Raw genomic sequence first — 17,941 nt, forward strand, 5'->3', positions numbered from 1 at the left:
TGTTATGCCTCTGCTGAGAATACACGCGGACGAGCTCTTTTCTGGGGTCTTTCAAAGGCTTTGATTCGAGAATCAAACGGGCAAGGATGCTGCCGCTGGGGTGTGAAAGCTTCTTACATGACTATGATCCCCCTTTGCAAGAAACATCTTGCTGGGAAGGACAAAAGGACGATACCGGAAGAAATATATGTGGTAGACATGGTGTCTCCGATACATTGGCGGGCTGATTGACTCGACTTCTCGCATACAGGTCACTTGTGCCTCGGCTTTCTCTTCGCCAAGTTGGCCGTAATTCTGTCAATGCGAACATGTTGCTCTGCTAGACCCGGCCCTTTGTGCCTTGGACTGTGTTTATGTTGTCTTTTCCAAAACGAGGAGCTTTGAGATACCTGCGTGGTTGGGATTTTCATCGGACGTTCCTGGGGAAAACGATGGCCGAGCCCCTCTTGTTGTCGTCCAACCCGAACATGCGGTGATCCAGGCGTTCTATCTTCCGCTCTCGCATAAAGCTCGAGAAAGCGGTGTTTAGGCCTTCTAACAATCGGTCGAGGTCGAGTTGGAATCCATCGGCAACAATCTAGTTCTATCCGGCAAACCAGCATCAGTCGACGTATTTGACTCCGGGTCACTCGCAACGATGACTTTTGAGTGTCCCTGACGACAAAAGCTGGCATAGGATTTCCTGCGGGACTTTCTGGGAAACCCTAGAGGTGTTTGATTTGATGTAAACGTTCACGACACACTTCCAAGATGATATATGAAAAGATCATTATATGGGTTTCGCGAGTCACTCTTAATGTCTCACAGCACTGTTCAGATGAGACAACTGCGACAAGGCGTACAGTAGGCAGCGCAACGGCCCGCCAACAGCGTACGAGGAGAGAATGGCTTTTGCATCCTTGTCGGCGAGAAAGGATTTGCTTTGGTTACTGCGAGAAAATTTCTAGATAGATACCATAGCCGAGCAGAAACATCTGAATGGCCGTTGAGAAGAGCATGTGTTGGTGCTCGGCGCAGAAGTCTCATCCAAGGCCATCAATTTCCTCAACGGGCCGATATGTTTCTGGTGAACATTCTGTATACCCGCAATGCTGCAAGGCCTTGGAAGCGGGGCGCATGTAGGCTTCCTTCTCCATGATGCAGATATTAGACGATCTGTTCAGGATTAATAACCGAGGCGTTCTCGTTCTCCTCGTCAATATCACCCGTGCGTGAAGACAAGAAGAGCTGAATCGAGATCCTCTTGACTGCGGCAATCTTGGCCCAACAGGGATGGGTTATCCTGGTCATCCTCCTTGGCTACTGACTGGTCTCCCTCAGTCTCGCCGCCTGAACCATCAGTCACTGAGAGGTTTTGTAGCGACCTAAGTGTAGAATTCGAATCACCGTGGTGCGTGGCTCCGATACGTCGCCGTTTGTTCAACTCGAGCAGACCCCTGGTCCCGATGTTCGGAGGCTTTCTCCTTCCTCTACCTGATCTAAAAGGCCCTCCCATCCTGAGATTGATATATCTCGATGAGCGCTGCTCTCCAGGGACTCCTTTTCGTGATGTGCACATGCACGTCTCCGGTGCCATACACGAGTTCGTCCGTAGTCGGATTATACCTAAAGTACTCCACGTGGCGGATGCTGTTGAAGTAGAAAGTGAGGCCATGATTGTCGGCGAATAGACGCGCGACAAGCTTTTTGGCCAAAAAAATCTCCTTGGCCTAAGAGTTCCAGAATTTGTAGAGGGTGGGGGAACACGCCAACAGGCACAGCCGGCGACGATTAGACTGATCCATATTGGCGGTGTCGTCGCTATGCTGGTCGGCCGCATCGGCGGCGCTCTCGAAGAGCTGCTGCTTCAGTTGTGCTTATACCTCGTCGTGCTCGCGTAACCAAGCCAAGAAGTCCAGGTATGAGACATCTGACTGAACCACTACAGCCGGAGCTGGCGCGTCGCCTACGACATTAGACTTTATGAAGTACTGGGCCTGTGGCGATCTTTCTCTGCGATCATCATCTAAGCGGCAGACAGGTAGTGGGAGGTTCAGAATGAACGTGTCGGTGGACCCAGCACCGGAAGTGGAATCGAGTATAGCATGGGTATTCGGGCACTCTGCACACTTGAATAACTCCTCCCTTAGCAGAAAAGACGTGGCATCTTGCTGCGGCATTCGTATTATCTGTCTCCTCATTTTAAACAACTTGCCGTGCTTCTTGTGAAAGAGAGCTTAGTAACGAGACCGGAAACCTCAGACGCAATATGCCTTGGACTACCGGTTGTGAGCTCTGAGGTGCTGATAATTCGTGTCGTACGAGATGATAAGATCAATGTTCGCGCAAGCGGTATTCGAGAACGAGGCCTTGTCCCCAAGGTCAACCGGGTCCTTGACCCCAGTGGCCCATTGAGGGCCCGGTTTGCAAGGGGGTCGCGGTGAGGAACCAGTCGATTGGATAATCCAACCGCTTCACCACCTGGTGTTGTCAGGTGTTTATGCTCTTAGCATGGTAGCCTTCGTCGTAGGTGACCCAGCCTTGATATCCTTAGAAGGCGCACACACAAGATATCGGTAGAGTATGGAAAGATCTTGATGACAACTCTAGAGAATCAGATACGCCTGAAGCTGGCTCAGCCGGGAGTAGCTTTTGCTAGAAGTTCCGTGCGTCATTCTAAATGCGGAGCTAGCAGCGCGCCTGTTTACCATCGTCTTTAGTTCGCTTCCAGTCCGACATGCCGTTGAGCTTCGGTTCTCGGCAGAAATTTCCAGTTCCTGAGGTTAATATTCCACTTTCCTCGCGACCTGGAGAGCTGTCCTCTTGGCCACCACCGCCTCCTCCAGATGTGTTAAATCGAGGGGCACATCGTCCGTGCTGTGTTCGGTCCATGTTCACAACAATTCATGTCCAATCAGGAGGCCAGTCTGTTCCTAGTCAGTAAAACCAGCGCCTCGCAGGGCGTCTCCGATACGTTGTTTGGGGGGGGGAGCAGAAGACCCTGATGGTTGCGCTTTTGCATAATAACTATTAAGCGCCTTTAGTCCTCATCCATTAGGAGTGGAGTAGGTGCCCACCTTGGTAGATCAGTTAGCGGGCTGTATTCAGGGCTAAAAATAAGATCCCATTTGTTAAAACGTACCGGTAGCACCATTCGCCATAGCTCACAGGTGTCAATCGCATCGCAGCTTGGTTTATTTGCTATCTCGACGGAATCCTTGATCAGAGGCATCGCCCAGAACATCTCCGTACTCATCGAACCCAAACGGCGACCTCATCGACGTGGAATCGGCTGGAGAATGCGAGGGTAGACGTTGTTGAGATTTATTGTGCTGAAATCGGGGTGAGCCGTTCGTATAATGAGTCAGTTATTGTTCCTAGAATCTCACTATACGCATGAGTGTAGCCCGGTTCCAGCATCGGCTTGGTAGTTAAAGTGGGAGAGGGACGGAAGACAACCTCTTGCGCAGCGCCGTGCGCCTCCAGCTGCTCCTCATAGAAAAGTAAATGCACAGAGGCCGGTGACAGTCTTGCGCGTCCCACAAGCATTGCCAATAATGTCCCGTGCTCGCTCACTAACTGGCACTGTTGTAATCTGTGCTATAGCCCTGGGGACTTGGAAGATGGTGTGCATCAACAAGAACTTGAGAGTTTCAAAGCACCCTGGCTTCAGAACTGGTTGCATGGTGGGAAAAGCTTGAGCACCCGATTAATCAACATTGCGTTGGAATAGCACATCCCGCCAGCGACAATGATCAATATCTCAGGGAACATTGTCATCAGCATTTTTGGTACACACCACGTATTCAGTACTGTCACGAACGGCACGCCAGAATATCTAGTCCGAGCTCGGGGATTCTGACGCTATCGCTCAGCGAGACCTCAATCTCCACATTCCTGAGTACTAGCAGAATGCTAAAAACGTCACTTCAAATCGGTGTTTGTCTTGTCTCGGGCAACCAACTTGTCGAACTTCGCCTCCGTCCCGTCTCCACCGCCTCTGCTTTCTTCAGCTGAGCGGCTAGTAAGGGCACCGCCTTCTCAGCGTTCGCAAAAGACAGCTTTCGATCGATTGTCCGGTCCGTGAACAGGATGATGGCTTGTTGCCTGAGGAGTTGTCCGACGCGGTGCACCCGGCCGATGGCCTGCAACTCTTCTGACAGGTTGCGGCCAGGCTCCACAAGCATTGCTCTAATGTGATGCTTGTAGAGATTCAGCCCGGTCGAGGCGCACTGGTAGGTCGTCAGCTTTCTCCATTGCCCGCTTTGATCGCTTCTGAGAAGTTGAGAGGGTCTCAAAAAGACCTCGATCTGATCCACAGTTTAGTATATGAGCCAGGGCTAGGTCACGAATAAGTGAGCCGTCTGAGTTGCTCTCCGGACCGTCTGAGATTGCAGTCACCCAGGTATAATGGCTGGAAGTGTATGTGTCAAATCGTTGACCCTTTGACACCAGCACGAAGAGATCACCCCATACGACGAGTAGATCTGGTAGACACCATCACCGCTCTTCTTCCTCGGCGTGGCATGCTATCTGAAGTGTTCAGTTCAAGTGCGTTGGAGAGGGACACACAGGTAAGAGTCGTGTTTGGGCGAGCCCTGCCTCGTCTCGGTGCCTTCATGATGGTGAGCTGGACCAGGTGGGCTCCGCCTCGGCGCAGCGTGTTTGGCAAAATGCTCCTGCCAAGTGGCCTCAAGAGGGACCGTTTGGTCGACGGACCCCGACTCACTAACTGGTAGCGAATTTATGTTACCGAGGACCTCTCACGATCACTAGCGGATCAATAAGCCAAAACATGTACCGGACCTGACCGAAACTCACGCAGCAGATGATTCATACAAAGCCATGAATAAATATGGTATCTCCAAAACACAGACTCTGGTGCGGCGAGGAGCGATGGAAGTTGCCCTGCCAGAACTGTGTGCTTGGACTTTGCTTGTTCCGGTATTGTGGTATAAGTTTGATCTTGCAGTCTGGTTTTGGGTCCGCATCTCTTGCGATATTGGGAGCTTGACTGGCAGAGATAAGGCGGCTAGGGTGAGCTTGGCAAGCCAGAAGCCAGAACAGATCCACTCAGTCGCCCGACTGTCAGCCCCATATCCAATCCTGCAGCGGAGAAACACTGAACGTGCCGCTCCTTCGGGCTTGCCGAAGGTTTGGATTTGGAGGAGGACCTAGGACGTTATTATGGGGTATCTGCATGAGGACTCGGAAGGTCAGGAAGTCGTTATCCGTATCGATCAGACAGGGTGAACCATTTCGAAACTGAATAAAACCTGGGTATTGTGGACATTAAGAGCCATTCTACTCGAGGGTGAGCCACCATGGGGGTTTCCTTGCCGAATTTGTAACCGCGGAATTCCTACACAGGCCCGGTCTAAGCCATGTTGGCCACGTATCTGGGAAAGCCCCCGAACAGATACAGAGGAGCTGAACATGTTCCTCAATGTTCAAATGCAGACATGAAACAGGCTACCGAGCGCCGGCCCGATCGCGACTGACTGTGCTCCTTTGTCCTTAGAACACCTTCCTTCTCTCTCTCTTTCTGATCCCATCGAGCAGGAACATAGCCCCTCAATTACCGCAGTTGTACCTTCCCACTCGCTTTGCCCTGGTATCTTTGGTAAGGAATAGACTCGGACAGTCCTCCTTCGATTGTTGCCCAGCGGGCCTTCCGAGCATTCAGATGGTGATCCAATCACATCAATCGAGATCCCAAGACTTGTCCCACTATGCTCGCTGATTGTCTGGAGCGGTAACGTCGCCATCTCCCGATAGCCTTACCCGTAACTCGGATGTGATCCACGAGCACCCTCACGGAGAAGCTCAGCGCTAGGAAGAGGTCATTGTTTCAAGGATGGCAGCTGCAGATCCATCGGATCTTCCAGAGGAAGAAACTGCGGGGTCATCTCTTCTTCCAAGCCCAGGAACAACCGCAACATCTCCATTCGCTCACAAAATTGGTTCCATCACTTGATACTGTCAGGAAGATTCATCCCATACCCGAGGATGTTTCTGCGTCGCACTCCTTGTCTCTTCTCGGGGTCATCCCAGACAGCAGAAGGCACAGGCTGATCCGTGATTTCCATATCAGAAGACCCGAGTCTGTGCGCCCTCCCAGCTGATGCCTTCGAGGCTGCTATCCTCGCTGCTTTTAATGAATTCACATACGCGGACGATGTTTCCAACGTATTGCGACCCAGGCATGGGTTATCTGTCTCGGCCACATAGCAATGCCTCCAAGGGTTTCTGTCCACGGCCAGGAAATCCCGATAAATTTCAGGGCTCCCTCTGGGTTCATACCACACCCGCACAATGGCGTTCTGGGGTGTGCCAAAGTCGTTTATCGGATCCATGACATGCTAGCAAGTCCGAACACGGAGGGGTTCATTCTGGCACCACGTGCTCTTGACACACGCTAGAAAGCGCAAGCGCCGCACCCCAGGCTGATGTTCATGATATCTTTTTTTCGAAAGCAAATAGAGAGGCTTTGTAATATCAGTTAAGAAAGTTATGGCTCCGCCTGCGAGTCGAGCAGAGTGGCTTTCAAGTTTTCAGCTTTTCCCAGGCAGCGGTGGAGATACCCAGAACGGTGACACTCTGGATTGAGTGCTACCAGGGTAGTTGATAGTTTGAGTCCAGAATGGCCTTATCTCGGCTCGAAACACAGATTTTGACATGCTGGAACCTGATGACGCTGCTGTCGCTACCTCCGGTCTCGGCAGCTCGCGAAGAAGCTGTCAAGCTCAGAAGCACACTTGATTAATGCATGTGGGATGATGGATCAGTCTGTGGAGATAGGCTTCGCTTGCTGGCTCAGTCAATTGATTCGCACTTTGGCCTGCTGCTCTGTCGCGGATTGATCGCCGTCCCTTTCCGCGCAATCTTGGCTAATGCTGACATGCCCTTTAGTCCGAATGGGCGCCGTCGAGGACGCTTCCGAGGATACTAGTGTTAACGTGTCTATACCCACAGTTGAATCACTGGGAGTATGGGGTTCAAAAAAGGCATAAGTCCATCCCCGATAGAACCTAGTTCTGAGCAATGCGACATCCCTTTCAAAGATATCAAAACCTTTCATGTCAACCGACGCCTTTGGTACCGTTTGTGTTGCCGGTAGCTGCGTTCTCTCCGTAGACAGACATGGGTTACGGCGGCAAAGACAGGAACACTCGGCGTCTGACGGTGGTAGACAAGCCAAGCCAGAAGCTCCAATTGATAGGTAACGTGGAATTAGCAGGTCTAAAGAGGGCGTGTAGAGGTGGGCAAGGTCCTGAAAGTGCCGTAGCGTCCCTGGATTGTGGCTGGTTCTCGCGGACTGTGTTAAGAACCTTTGGCCAACTCCCAAAAGATGCCGGCGGGACACACATGTAATATTGGAGCTGTTTTGAGAGTGAGCCATGTCTTGCGAGAGGCTGAGTTTGGCTAACGCCACCTTCATTTGGACTCGCGCCACGATGGCCTGTCTTCCCAGGCAAAGCATGACTTCCAATCCATTGAGAGAGTAGTCAAGGATGTGCCCAAGTGCCTTCATACCTTTAGCCTTCTTACCGCTCACTGTAGATAAAAATAGATGGCTGTAGATAGGCGGCGATCAATGCCGATGTTCCTAGGCCCTCGCTAGTCTCTGCAGTTTCCATACAGTTAAGTTTCCACGGGTCAATGAGAAAATCAGCAAACAATCAGATGCGGCGAGGCCTACGACCAGGGGATCTGGATCGTTACGGCGGCGTTGATACTGTGGGCGGCGAAGATCAGAACCCTGCCCACGTCCACACCACTCGAAATTGCAATGAATCTCTCTCTTCATGACGAGGGTTTTGAGTATCACGCTGGTATCTGCCACGCTCCCTTCCGTGATAGCGCAAACGGGAATGGGAAACCGAATTGATGAATGGTGTAAGTGAAGACGCAGTCTTTGCTGGCACGGACTCAAATTCTGCTCTATGAACGGCAGTAGGCCCAGGCACGTATGTACGCAAACCACTGTCCCTGACTACCTCTTGTCAGCTTAATTGTTGATCACACTCCACGGGGTCACTCTCCAGTTACCACAACGTTTCACCAATTTTACCGTTGGGAATGACTTTATCCAAGGGTACTCAGGAACTGAGGATCCTTCACTGGGTCTTTAAAGCGTCCTTGAAATCCTCGCTGTCGGGTTCAATGTGAGGTCTTAGCCACTGAGGGAACCATATCGCACTCCGACGACTTCAAAGGCTGTTTTGCAGTCCTCACTGCGGGAGGTTCAGATCGCGCCGGTCGGAGAGGGCGTCGCCTAATACCGGTGCTTATGATAGCACCGTTATCAGGAGAGATGCCACAGGTAGAGTGGCTCAACTGTGATACGGCGCTTGTCGAACCTGCACTCTGCCATTTCCCTGTAAACCGGCCACTCAGAACATGATCTGGGGTTGGCCCGGCTCACCCTTCCCCTTCTGAAAATACCTGGGCTCTCCGGAGATGCCGGGCGATGTGCCTCGGCTTCGGCGCGTCGTGGGCGAGCCAGAGCGCACACTGCGCATCGGTGACGGGGCAGGTATGGCGCGTGACTCGCGCGCCTCGCGGGGAGAAGTAGTCCATCCCCTGGTCGGATTCACGTAAGCACTTGAGTAAATTCGTAGCGAGTCCTTCCTCCTGGGCCAAGCCGCGGGTGAACCAGTGGAGTGTCGGAGAGAATGCCAGGAGACTCAGATACCGGAGGATCGCCATGCTTTGACATCCCGCGTCGTCTGAGTTGGTACTCATGTGGCTAGGCGTACGAGTGCGGGTCGAGTGACAGAAATCGCATCGCGAACCTTAGCCAGCTTGGTACGATATGACTGATGGTCACTCTATCGAGCGTGAAGAGGATTCATACTGTCGTAGAGAGCTTGTACAGTACATGCCACATTCATGGTCAAATGCGTTCTTTGCACGTCCCGGAGCCCTTGCCAGCGCCAGTCTTTGGGGCTGCCGACCTGCAAGGGTCCCTTCGCCACCAACCGACTATACAGCCGAGCCCAAGCATTCATCGTGCGCTCCAGCTGCTGTTCAAGTCTGTCACGGAATAGCACCAATTGCCTTTCTCAACTGGGCAGCTGCATTGCCAGGTGACCATTGCCCATATACGTCTCAGCCAGGACATGGTGCTCGTCCACCTGCCTGTGCACGCTTTTATTGGCGCTGTTCGTTCGTCGTTCCTCGGTTTCTGTCCATTGCGCTGAACTGCCCCATATCAAAACCTCTCTTATTGGTAGCGGTCTGGGATACCTCGAGTGAGCTTCCAGGTTCCGGCTGACGACCATGTACCTCTTCTCCCCCGGCTCTCACGCGCGTTGCAGGTACACAGTTGTTGCGTCGAATTCGGTATAGCGGTGGCATCTTGGTACTCTCTCCTCGGCAGTCAATCCATGAAGGAAGACTGTACCAGGGTGGTGCCCACGACAATTTGCTTTTCAGCGTTGCTTCACAAGGTTTTCTTCGGCATCGCTTTATAATAGGTTCTCGCGTATCGATCCCGCCTTCTAGCAATCCCAAAAGAGTCGATGGTACTCAGCGAGTGTTCGTTGCGATTTGCACAAGCTTCAGGCTGGCGATCTCTTTTCTTTCGAAATTCAGCTGGGATTGATACAGTACAGCTTTTTGAGGTGAGTTTTCAACACGGTTCTTCTCCACGAGACATAAGGTCATGGCCATTGTGGTTGACCTTCCTTACGATCGGTGAATACTGATCTCGCCAGTAGCGCAAGGTTCGGTAAAGCAAGTGGGTCTTGCGTAAAACTTATTGTGTACAGACTGGACGTGCGGTCTTGGCCAACATGGATAATGCTCTAATGCCGTAATAGTTGAGGTCGGGACGCCGGCTCCTGAGCAGCAGGACGATGGCGCCAGCAGCGAGGTGCGTTTGCTAGAAAGTCTTCACATCTTTTCAGTCACTGCGAGTCGGCGATGTCATAAGCAATCAGGTGGAATGCGCATCGGTCAGTACAACCGCTGTTATTCCCCGGACAGGCCAAAGCCCGCGCCAGTACCTAACTGTAAAGAGCGTTCCTTCTGAGCGGAATCAACGCTACATCCATACGTAGATCGAACTGTATATTTAGAGAGTTACTTTACCATATCAAATGGTGAAGCATCTGGATATAGCTGCTGATCGGATTCGGCGAAACTCCGACTATGTAAGATGTTTTTCATAAGTGATTTTTCGATCGCACGGTTATATTCCCTGATACTGTCACTATCGCCAAAGGGAATATGCGGTCCATTTGGTCTGTTCATACCGAGGTGTCTCCTTGTCTTTCCTTTAGCACAAAGTAAGCACAACAACATCACCTCCACCTCATGCACGATAAGCATCGATTGACAAAGATCCGCTCGATACCAGGAGACGGTGCGCATGTATTTTGTGGAAGACGTTGGAGTCCGGACCGGCAATATCAACATGACCGATCAAAACCTCGAGAGATGCACAGCATTTCGGCTGTCTCTTGGACTCGTTGAGCCCGAGCCTCCGGAAAGACTTGCTGGACGCCATTCGGCATCCGGGTTGTCACCCGGAATCTACCTCCGCGGGCGATCTAATGCCTAGAGGTCTGTCTACCAAAGGGTTCTGATCATAATCGAAGAAGACTCCAGCCTGGTGCTGGATAGAAAAGGGTATATGGGGAATCCGAGCGGCTTCCTGTGAGGTATGGGTCATCAGGGTCATAGCCCGTGTCAAGGTGGGCAACGTGCGTTGTGTGTAAACATTTTAACTTTCTCGAAGTCTGCAATGCCTGGAGGTCAAGCCTGTGAAGTCTTGGCATGAAGGGATGATACTAGATTCGATCCGCACGATATCAGGCAAAGTTCAATCATGCATGGACACCCAAAGAACGGCGGTGTTGTTCAGGTCTCTGTTGCCAGTTGCATCGCATCAGAAATCCTGAATGCCAGCACAACTAGTGAGAGGGGAGATATTCGGTGCCTCTGTATCTGGCACGAGATGTGGACAGAGGGGTTTTTCGCTGCTAAAGCCGTCAGAGATGCCGTTATCGTAGTGTCCCTGGAGGAAACCATAAGGGAAATCTGAGATCTTTGCCCAAAGGGACACATGCGGAGACCAGGCGAAGCATATATATCCTGTCAATTGGCCTAACGATGTCTATCCCGATGAGGCTTGCCGGGTAAAATTGAGCACGATTGGGTTTCGCACTTTATATGAAGAGATTGCACGTAGATATACCTCCTGCCTGCATGCCAGACAAGAGGTAAACCCCGAGCACAATCACAATATAATCGTCTAGGAACCAATAAGGCGTAGGAAAAGGGCGACTAGGGGAACATTGTGTTGCCGCTTCAGGATGCTACATGATAAGAGACACAAGATACACGAGAAGGTTTTGGTGGAAAAGCTGTTGGCAGATTGCATATTGCAACACACCGAGGTTACGAACACTCGGTTCTCTGGTTTAGTGATAGCCGTAGATCTGTGCTTCGCTGAGCGAGGTGTCTTGGATGGACAACCGACGTTTGGGTCCTTTTATGAGGTGGTTATTAATTTGCAGGGAGGCAGAGGTACCCATAACACTCAATGTGCCGCGGGTCACCGCGCGGGTGGCCGAAACCGAAGTATTGTCGATGTGAATATTGACAAGTGTCAATTGCCTTGGAGAAACTGAGAGTCCGGTTCAGCAGACTGAGCATACTCAATCTGGGATTCAAACTTGTGATGTGAAGAAAAGAAAGGAATCGGAACTTCATACACGATGTTTCCTGGGCGAGAGTTGTTTCGGCAGCTCTACTACAGTCGGCCCCACATAATGATGGCTACTAGCCTTCAAGAAGTCTGCATCTTCCACTCTGCCGCCACTTGCAGCCTTGAGACAATCGCTTCGCGGCAAGGCCTGACTCGTGACGGGCTCTGCTCATCTCCAGACAACAGCTTCCCATGCCGATGCAAACTCTGGGCTCTTTGCACCCGGACGAACTCGTCCGGAATAGTATCGCCCCCCGGTCTTGTCCACCATCTTTCTCTGAGATCACGCTACCTGCAAAAGTCGTGGAAGCAAGATGTGAGCGCTGGCCACTCGCTCTGGCGTCGCGAGCGCCATCGATCCCGAGGCATTGCTCGCAGCGATCTTGCGGGGGGGCAGTGCCCACACCTTACAGCGCCGTTACAATCTCTCTGTAATGGTGTGAAGCAGCGCTAGTACTGCTCGGCGCAGGCTATGTAGATCCTGGCGATCTAGAAGCGTGCGGCCTGTCGTGCCTGGCGCTCCGCCTTGCTCTCGGTGGGCTGGGAATGGGTAATGGACATCATCTTGCCTGCTGATAGGAATCAGTTTTAGACTCTGGAATCAAGATAAGAGTGGCTAGGTGCATGAGGAAGACGTCCATTAATAGACCGATGATGAAGGTTCTCGGCATCTGTAAGGCTGTATCTTAACCTTCATGTCCACGGTAAGCAGATAGGTCAAGATGTTGAAGAGCCAGGTGAAGAAGTTTCGCACGTCGCCCGAGTGTCATAAATCCGTGCCGAGCTGCACGGAAAGGCAAGGCAAACTTCTCTCAGCAAAGTATCGCATCGGTCCTTCGAAAAGTCGGTTCCAGATTAGCACACATGCTTCACGGTAGCATGGCAACTGTAAGAGAGACTCGCAGAATCATCCCATCCTTCCATTGGGCCAGTCAAGCCCGAATCACAGCATTTTCTGACTGGACAGCAGCTAGCGTCGCCATTCTCTTTCTTGGCGCCCATGATGCAGACGAATTTCATGTGGTAGTCGGTCCGGCCGGTTTCGAAGATAGCACGTGAACACGAATTGGGAAGCCATCCTGATGCAGATGATAAAAGGCGAGGCAGAGGCCATACCACCGAAAGAGCACATTGATTCGCTCTTGAGGATGTCGCGCTGTAGATAGACACGTTCCGCAGAGGATACGAGTTCGTCACCGCATCCCAAAGCCAGGAAGCAAAGCTCATAAGGCCACGAAATTGAATGTCTGGAGGGGTGTTGCAAGATATCGAGCATGGACACGGGGACTGAAAAAGAGGAAGAAATGTATTGGGAAGGAGCCTTCCGGACAAATAAAGAGCCCATGACGTGAGATTCCTAGCTAGGGTAGTGTCTTCTCCTGGTTCGGACCGGGGTTAGCTGGGTGCTGGACGTCTGAAGTGAAGCTGCAGCCTTACATACGTTGTTTCCAGCGAGGATTGAGTCTGCATGGTCACCGCAGTCTGCTCTGCGCCCTTCCAGATCCGATGCTTGATAGGACAAGGAAAAGGGGACAGCTCAGTAAGCCGAGACCACCTCTTTCAAAGTTTGCTTGGCCGATCTTCCAAGCCCTGCCAATTGGGACTGTGGGTCATCCTGTTTGAGGTAGTCGTCCCAGTGCTTTAGAGATATGCCAGAGGAAGGAGTGGAGCCAGCGAAAAGAGAAGACAAGACTGAAGACTGTGGTTGATGTTTGACTTTCTGGACCTCCTCAAGTAGAGGTCAAGATAAAGAAGGAGTGAGAAGAGGAAAGCGAGAAGTCAAGACCGCCATGCTGGAAAGACGGGCGATATGGCCGATGCGATGCGAAGGGTAGAAGGGAAGGCAGGTGGATGATGGGAAAAGAGGATGGAGGAAAGGCGACGGAGGAAAAGAGAGCCATGATGGAAGATGCGGGATTTATATCCGATGGCTGTACGACTCCCACAGCCGTAGCTAGGTGATTCAGAGGAAGTGATGAAGATTGACCAAGGCCTTCACGGATTGAGAGAGTGGATTGTCAGACCTGTCACTGGACGGGATTCTCTCCTCGTGTGGAAATAGTAGTTATAGAAGCGCCTGCATGGTAACTGCGATAAGCACAATCGGGGACGTGAATAAGCCGACCCACCCACCCAGCAATGAGATCATCGCCTGTTCCCCTCTCACTTCTCACAGTATAAGTCAATCGACTCACCTCTCTTTCTGTTTCCCTCCATCAACATTCATTGCTTATCATCCCCCACAATGGCCGCTCTCAAAGGTTTACGCTCTACCTACCGCCTGAACTCCGGCCATGAGATTCCGATCCTAGGATACGGGGTAAGTCGCAGTCCCCGGTAATTGCCATCACACCACTAACCACACCATCCACGGCAGGTCTACCTGATGTAAGTCTTTCCTCCGTTTACATGCAAACGCAGAGATGCTAAACTGCTGCAGCCCCCAGTCGCAAACGGAGAAACCCACCCTGGAAGCACTCAAAATTGGCTACCGTCATGTATGTACGCACCCAACCTCTCACCTTCCCCCACCACCGTAATTAACCCGGTTGCCTGCAGGTCGATTCAGCAATCATGTACCGCAATGAGAAAGCATGCGGCCGTGCCATTGCAAATTCAGGCCTGGACCGGTCGGAGATCTTTTTCACCACCAAGATTCCGCCAGAGAAGATGGGCTACACCAGCACCAAGAAGGCGATTGACTCCAGCCTGCGGGAAGCGGAGCAGGAGTACTTTGACCTGTGGGTCGTCCTACATACACCCATTGCCAGTACCGTTACGATTCCACTAACCAGGACCCCAGCATCCTGATCCACGCCCCTTATGGCGGAAAGGAGGGCCGTCTGGGCTCCTGGCGTGCGTTGGTGGAGGCGCAGAAGGCCGGCAAGACGAAGTCGATTGGTGTGTCGAACTACGGCATCCACCATCTTGAGGAGCTGGAAGAGTACATCAAGAGTGGCGGAGGCGGACAGATCGATGTCGGTCAGTACGAGCTTCACCCCTGGTGTGACCGCCCGGAGATTGCGGCGTGGCTCCAGAAACGCAACATCGTCGTCGAAGCCTATTCGCCCTTGGCGCATGGGACGCGGATGGGTGAGCGTTTGCTGAAGGAGCTGGGGAAGAAGCACGGCAAGTCTCCGGCTCAGATCATGATTCGGTGGGGATTGCAGAAGGTAAGATGCGCGTTCTCTTTTTCCAGGTTAATTCATCACTAACATAAACATAAACACTGCAGGGCTTTGTTCCCCTTCCCAAGTCGGTGACACCCAGTCGCATTAAGGAGAACGCGGAGGTGTTCGACTTCGAGCTATCGGAGGAGGACATGAAGGCGCTTCAGACGGGCATCTACTCGCCGACAGACTGGGACCCGACGGTGGACTATGACTAGATGATTGAAGGTGTGCCGAGTGGATGAAGCATAATATGTAGCGTAACTACCGTAAGATAGATAGCAAAGCAAAGCAAAGCAAGAAAGGGAAGGCGGCGGGCCGAGACGAAGGGCCGATCGGAAGAGGGTCGCCGTAGCCGTTCAGAATTTCCAACCCCGCCCCGCGGGGTTTGTTGCTTAGCAATTCATTCCTGGTTGAATCTTCCTTGGCCCTCTCCCAATTTCTCCGATCCTTTCTGTCCTTCTCTCCGACATCTCCCCTGAATTCAAGTCTCGTTCTCTGCAATTCACCGCCGGTGTGATCAGTCACCCGCCGACCGCCACCATGAAACTGATCCTCTCCACCTCGTAAGTGGCGACCCTCACCTTAACTCACCCTTGGGGCCGTAGCCTCGGCGATCAACCGAAAATCCATCTGCCCTCCTGAAAATATTAACCACCTGCAGCAATCTTATGCTAGGCGGCCACCCCGTCATCCGGCAACCGACCGAAAAGTCCAATGTCGAACTGATCAACTCGCTGCGCGCCAACTTCCAAGCCGCGCAGCAGCAACACCGCTCGGGCGGCGAGGAGAACGTCCCGGAGACCAAGCAGCAGTACGCGGCGTGGACGAAACAGGAGGACGACGCGCTGTATATCCCGGCGACGGACTTCGCGCACGGGCTGTCGGAGGAACGGTCGCAGTACGACATCACGGTGAAGCTGTTCTACCTACCGGGGATCCCGGCGTCGCGGCGGTGCGCACACACGCGCGAGGCGATCGACCTGGTGCTGCGGGAGTTGCACGTCGACTCGATCGACCTGCTGATCGTTTCGTTCCCGGGGATTCTGTTCGATGCGGACGACGACAGCGAGGAGGAGGAGATGTCGTCAGATACTGGCAGCGAGGAGCCGGATAACTTTGACAGCATCATCCAGACATGGCGGACGCTGGAAGGTTTACAAGAGCAGGGGATGATCGCGCAGCTGGGCGTCGCGGAGTTTGGCAGCGAGCGGCTGGCGCGCTTCCTGCCGCACACGCGGGTAAAGCCGTCGGTAGACCAGATCAACTTGAAGGACTGCTGCGTGGTGCCCAAGTCTCTGATCCTGTACGCCAAGCAGGAGCGCATCCAGCTGCTGACGCACAACGACTGCATGGATGTGCTGCCCGTGGGCACGACACGGGAGCTACTGGGCCCCGGCGCGAAGGGGGCGGGCATCCTGGCCTCAGCGCCGGACGCGGACGACGGAATCCAGGGCGACGTGGCGCCGCAGTGGGTAGTCAAGTACACGGCGGTGGTCAAGGATCGGGGCGTGGTGGAGAGCAAGGGGTACTTTGCGCTGGCGGACGTGGGCAGCTGCGTTCAGCAGCAGCAACAGTAGTCTTGAAACCCCTCCTCCCCGTGTAGCATTTCTTTCTCTCTACATGAACCTTCCAAGCGCGGCGTTATCATTTTCTTCCAACGTGACGAACGAACACAGCATACAGTCATATCCCATTTCTATCATCACTAGCTAGCTGCACATAGAATGAACCCCATCTACCCCAGCATACTCTTCTTGCGGCCGCGCATCCTCACCTCCTCGAGACGTTTCAACACCGAGACAGAACCGCGATAACTCGCGCGATAGCCCTCGAGAACCTCAGCGAAGAACCCCTCAGTGCGGGGATGCGTACTGCCGAACGCGCGCTCCAGCACATAAAGATCGACGGCACGATCTTCATCCTGGACGCTCTGCCCCGCCAGCCCGAAATCAATCAGCACGACCTCACCCTCCAACCCCACATGCCCAAGCCCATCCCTGCCCTCATCCACAGCATCCCCTTCTCCCTCCTTTTTAACCCCCAGATTTGTCCCCCTCAATATCAAATTACTAGTCGTCAAATCCCCATGGATAACGCCCGCAGCATGCAACTTCCCCACAGCACCACCAATCCTCCGTAAAAAATCCTTCATGCGATCCTCCTCACGCTTCCGCTCAACATGGCCATCCACATCTCGATCATCGCCAAAATGCCGCAACATATACCCCTCCCACTCGCGGACGACGACCCGCACCACGTCGCCCTCCACCCACTCCATCAACAACCACGCGCCGCCGTAGCGCTCGGCTCCCGTGTCGGCATCGGTGACGGTCTGACCCTCCCAGTCGACGGCGTAGAGCGCGGGCACGGAGACGCCCTCGCGCACGAGCTTGGCCAGACAGCGGGCTTCTTGGAGGATGCGTTGGCGGGTCAGTCGGCGGTCGAGGATCGGGTGGCGGTAGGGTTTGGAGGGCCGGATTTTTAGGGCCGCGGGGTGGGCGGCGCTCAGGTAGTGGGTTTTGTAGAGGTGGGCTTCAGCGCCTTGGGTGAGGAGGGTTGGTGGGTTTGCGGGCGTGGTTTGGTGGTGGTGGTGGAAGGGAGGGGGGAGGGGTGGGGGCGTGTATTCGTGTGTGGTGTGCATGGTTCTCGGTTTGCGATGGGTGGTTGTATGGTCGTAGATTTTCTTGGCGATGGTAATGGTGATGGCTGTAAGTATATAGACAACGAGGTAGATAGATCAATTGAGCGTGATGTGGTTAGTTAGGTAGAGGAAATTGAGGAGGAAGTTGTATAGACTGTGAACGGCATGCGAAAAGTTCAGGTGGGGCAGTTGATCGCGCCGGGTTGCATGTGCTTACTAAGCCGCCTTTGTCTGCTGCTAGTTATGCCTCATCAGTTGCATAAATTATAGCTTCATATCAGCTATAATGATGTCGGCAGTAAATCTTATACTTCAACCTAGCAAAGATTGTATTTTTCTATAGTTCTTAGACAGTCTTCAGTTTCGCACATAGGATCGTTTCCTAGCTCTGAAATACGAATAGCGCCGTTGCACCAACAAAATGCACCC

At 52.9% G+C, this 17,941-nt stretch overlaps 4 protein-coding genes across 4 annotated transcripts; 2 read left to right on the top strand and 2 right to left on the bottom strand.

Moving 5' to 3' along the window:
* Positions 1-8,142: 8,142 nt before the first annotated feature.
* Positions 8,143-8,691, bottom strand: BO97DRAFT_417145 (uncharacterized protein; the record flags this gene model as incomplete). The annotated part of the gene is made up of 2 exons (XM_025696462.1): positions 8,143-8,257; positions 8,408-8,691. The coding sequence occupies 2 exons, from the start codon at positions 8,689-8,691 to the stop codon at positions 8,143-8,145; spliced, it is 399 nt and encodes a 132-aa protein (XP_025548226.1).
* Positions 8,692-13,771: 5,080 nt separating this feature from the next.
* BO97DRAFT_188485 (aldo/keto reductase) lies at positions 13,772-15,249 on the top strand. Its single transcript, XM_025690449.1, has 6 exons — positions 13,772-14,018; positions 14,076-14,086; positions 14,139-14,196; positions 14,258-14,439; positions 14,502-14,871; positions 14,934-15,249. The coding sequence occupies exons 1-6, from the start codon at positions 13,944-13,946 to the stop codon at positions 15,084-15,086; spliced, it is 849 nt and encodes a 282-aa protein (XP_025548227.1). The 5' UTR covers positions 13,772-13,943; the 3' UTR covers positions 15,087-15,249.
* On the top strand, positions 15,127-16,527 carry BO97DRAFT_188459 (putative gamma-cysteine synthetase regulatory subunit). Its single transcript, XM_025690448.1, has 2 exons — positions 15,127-15,434; positions 15,533-16,527. Exons 1-2 carry the CDS (start codon positions 15,412-15,414, stop codon positions 16,446-16,448), a joined length of 939 nt encoding a protein of 312 aa, XP_025548228.1. The 5' UTR covers positions 15,127-15,411; the 3' UTR covers positions 16,449-16,527.
* A 26-nt stretch (positions 16,528-16,553) lies between these two features.
* Positions 16,554-17,633, bottom strand: bud32 (serine/threonine protein kinase BUD32). The gene has a single exon (XM_025695747.1). It carries the CDS (start codon positions 17,510-17,512, stop codon positions 16,607-16,609), a length of 906 nt encoding a protein of 301 aa, XP_025548229.1. The 5' UTR covers positions 17,513-17,633; the 3' UTR covers positions 16,554-16,606.
* Positions 17,634-17,941: the final 308 nt, after the last annotated feature.

Source organism: Aspergillus homomorphus (assembly GCF_003184865.1).
Source record: "Aspergillus homomorphus CBS 101889 unplaced genomic scaffold BO97scaffold_41, whole genome shotgun sequence".
Taxonomy (NCBI): domain Eukaryota; kingdom Fungi; phylum Ascomycota; class Eurotiomycetes; order Eurotiales; family Aspergillaceae; genus Aspergillus; species Aspergillus homomorphus.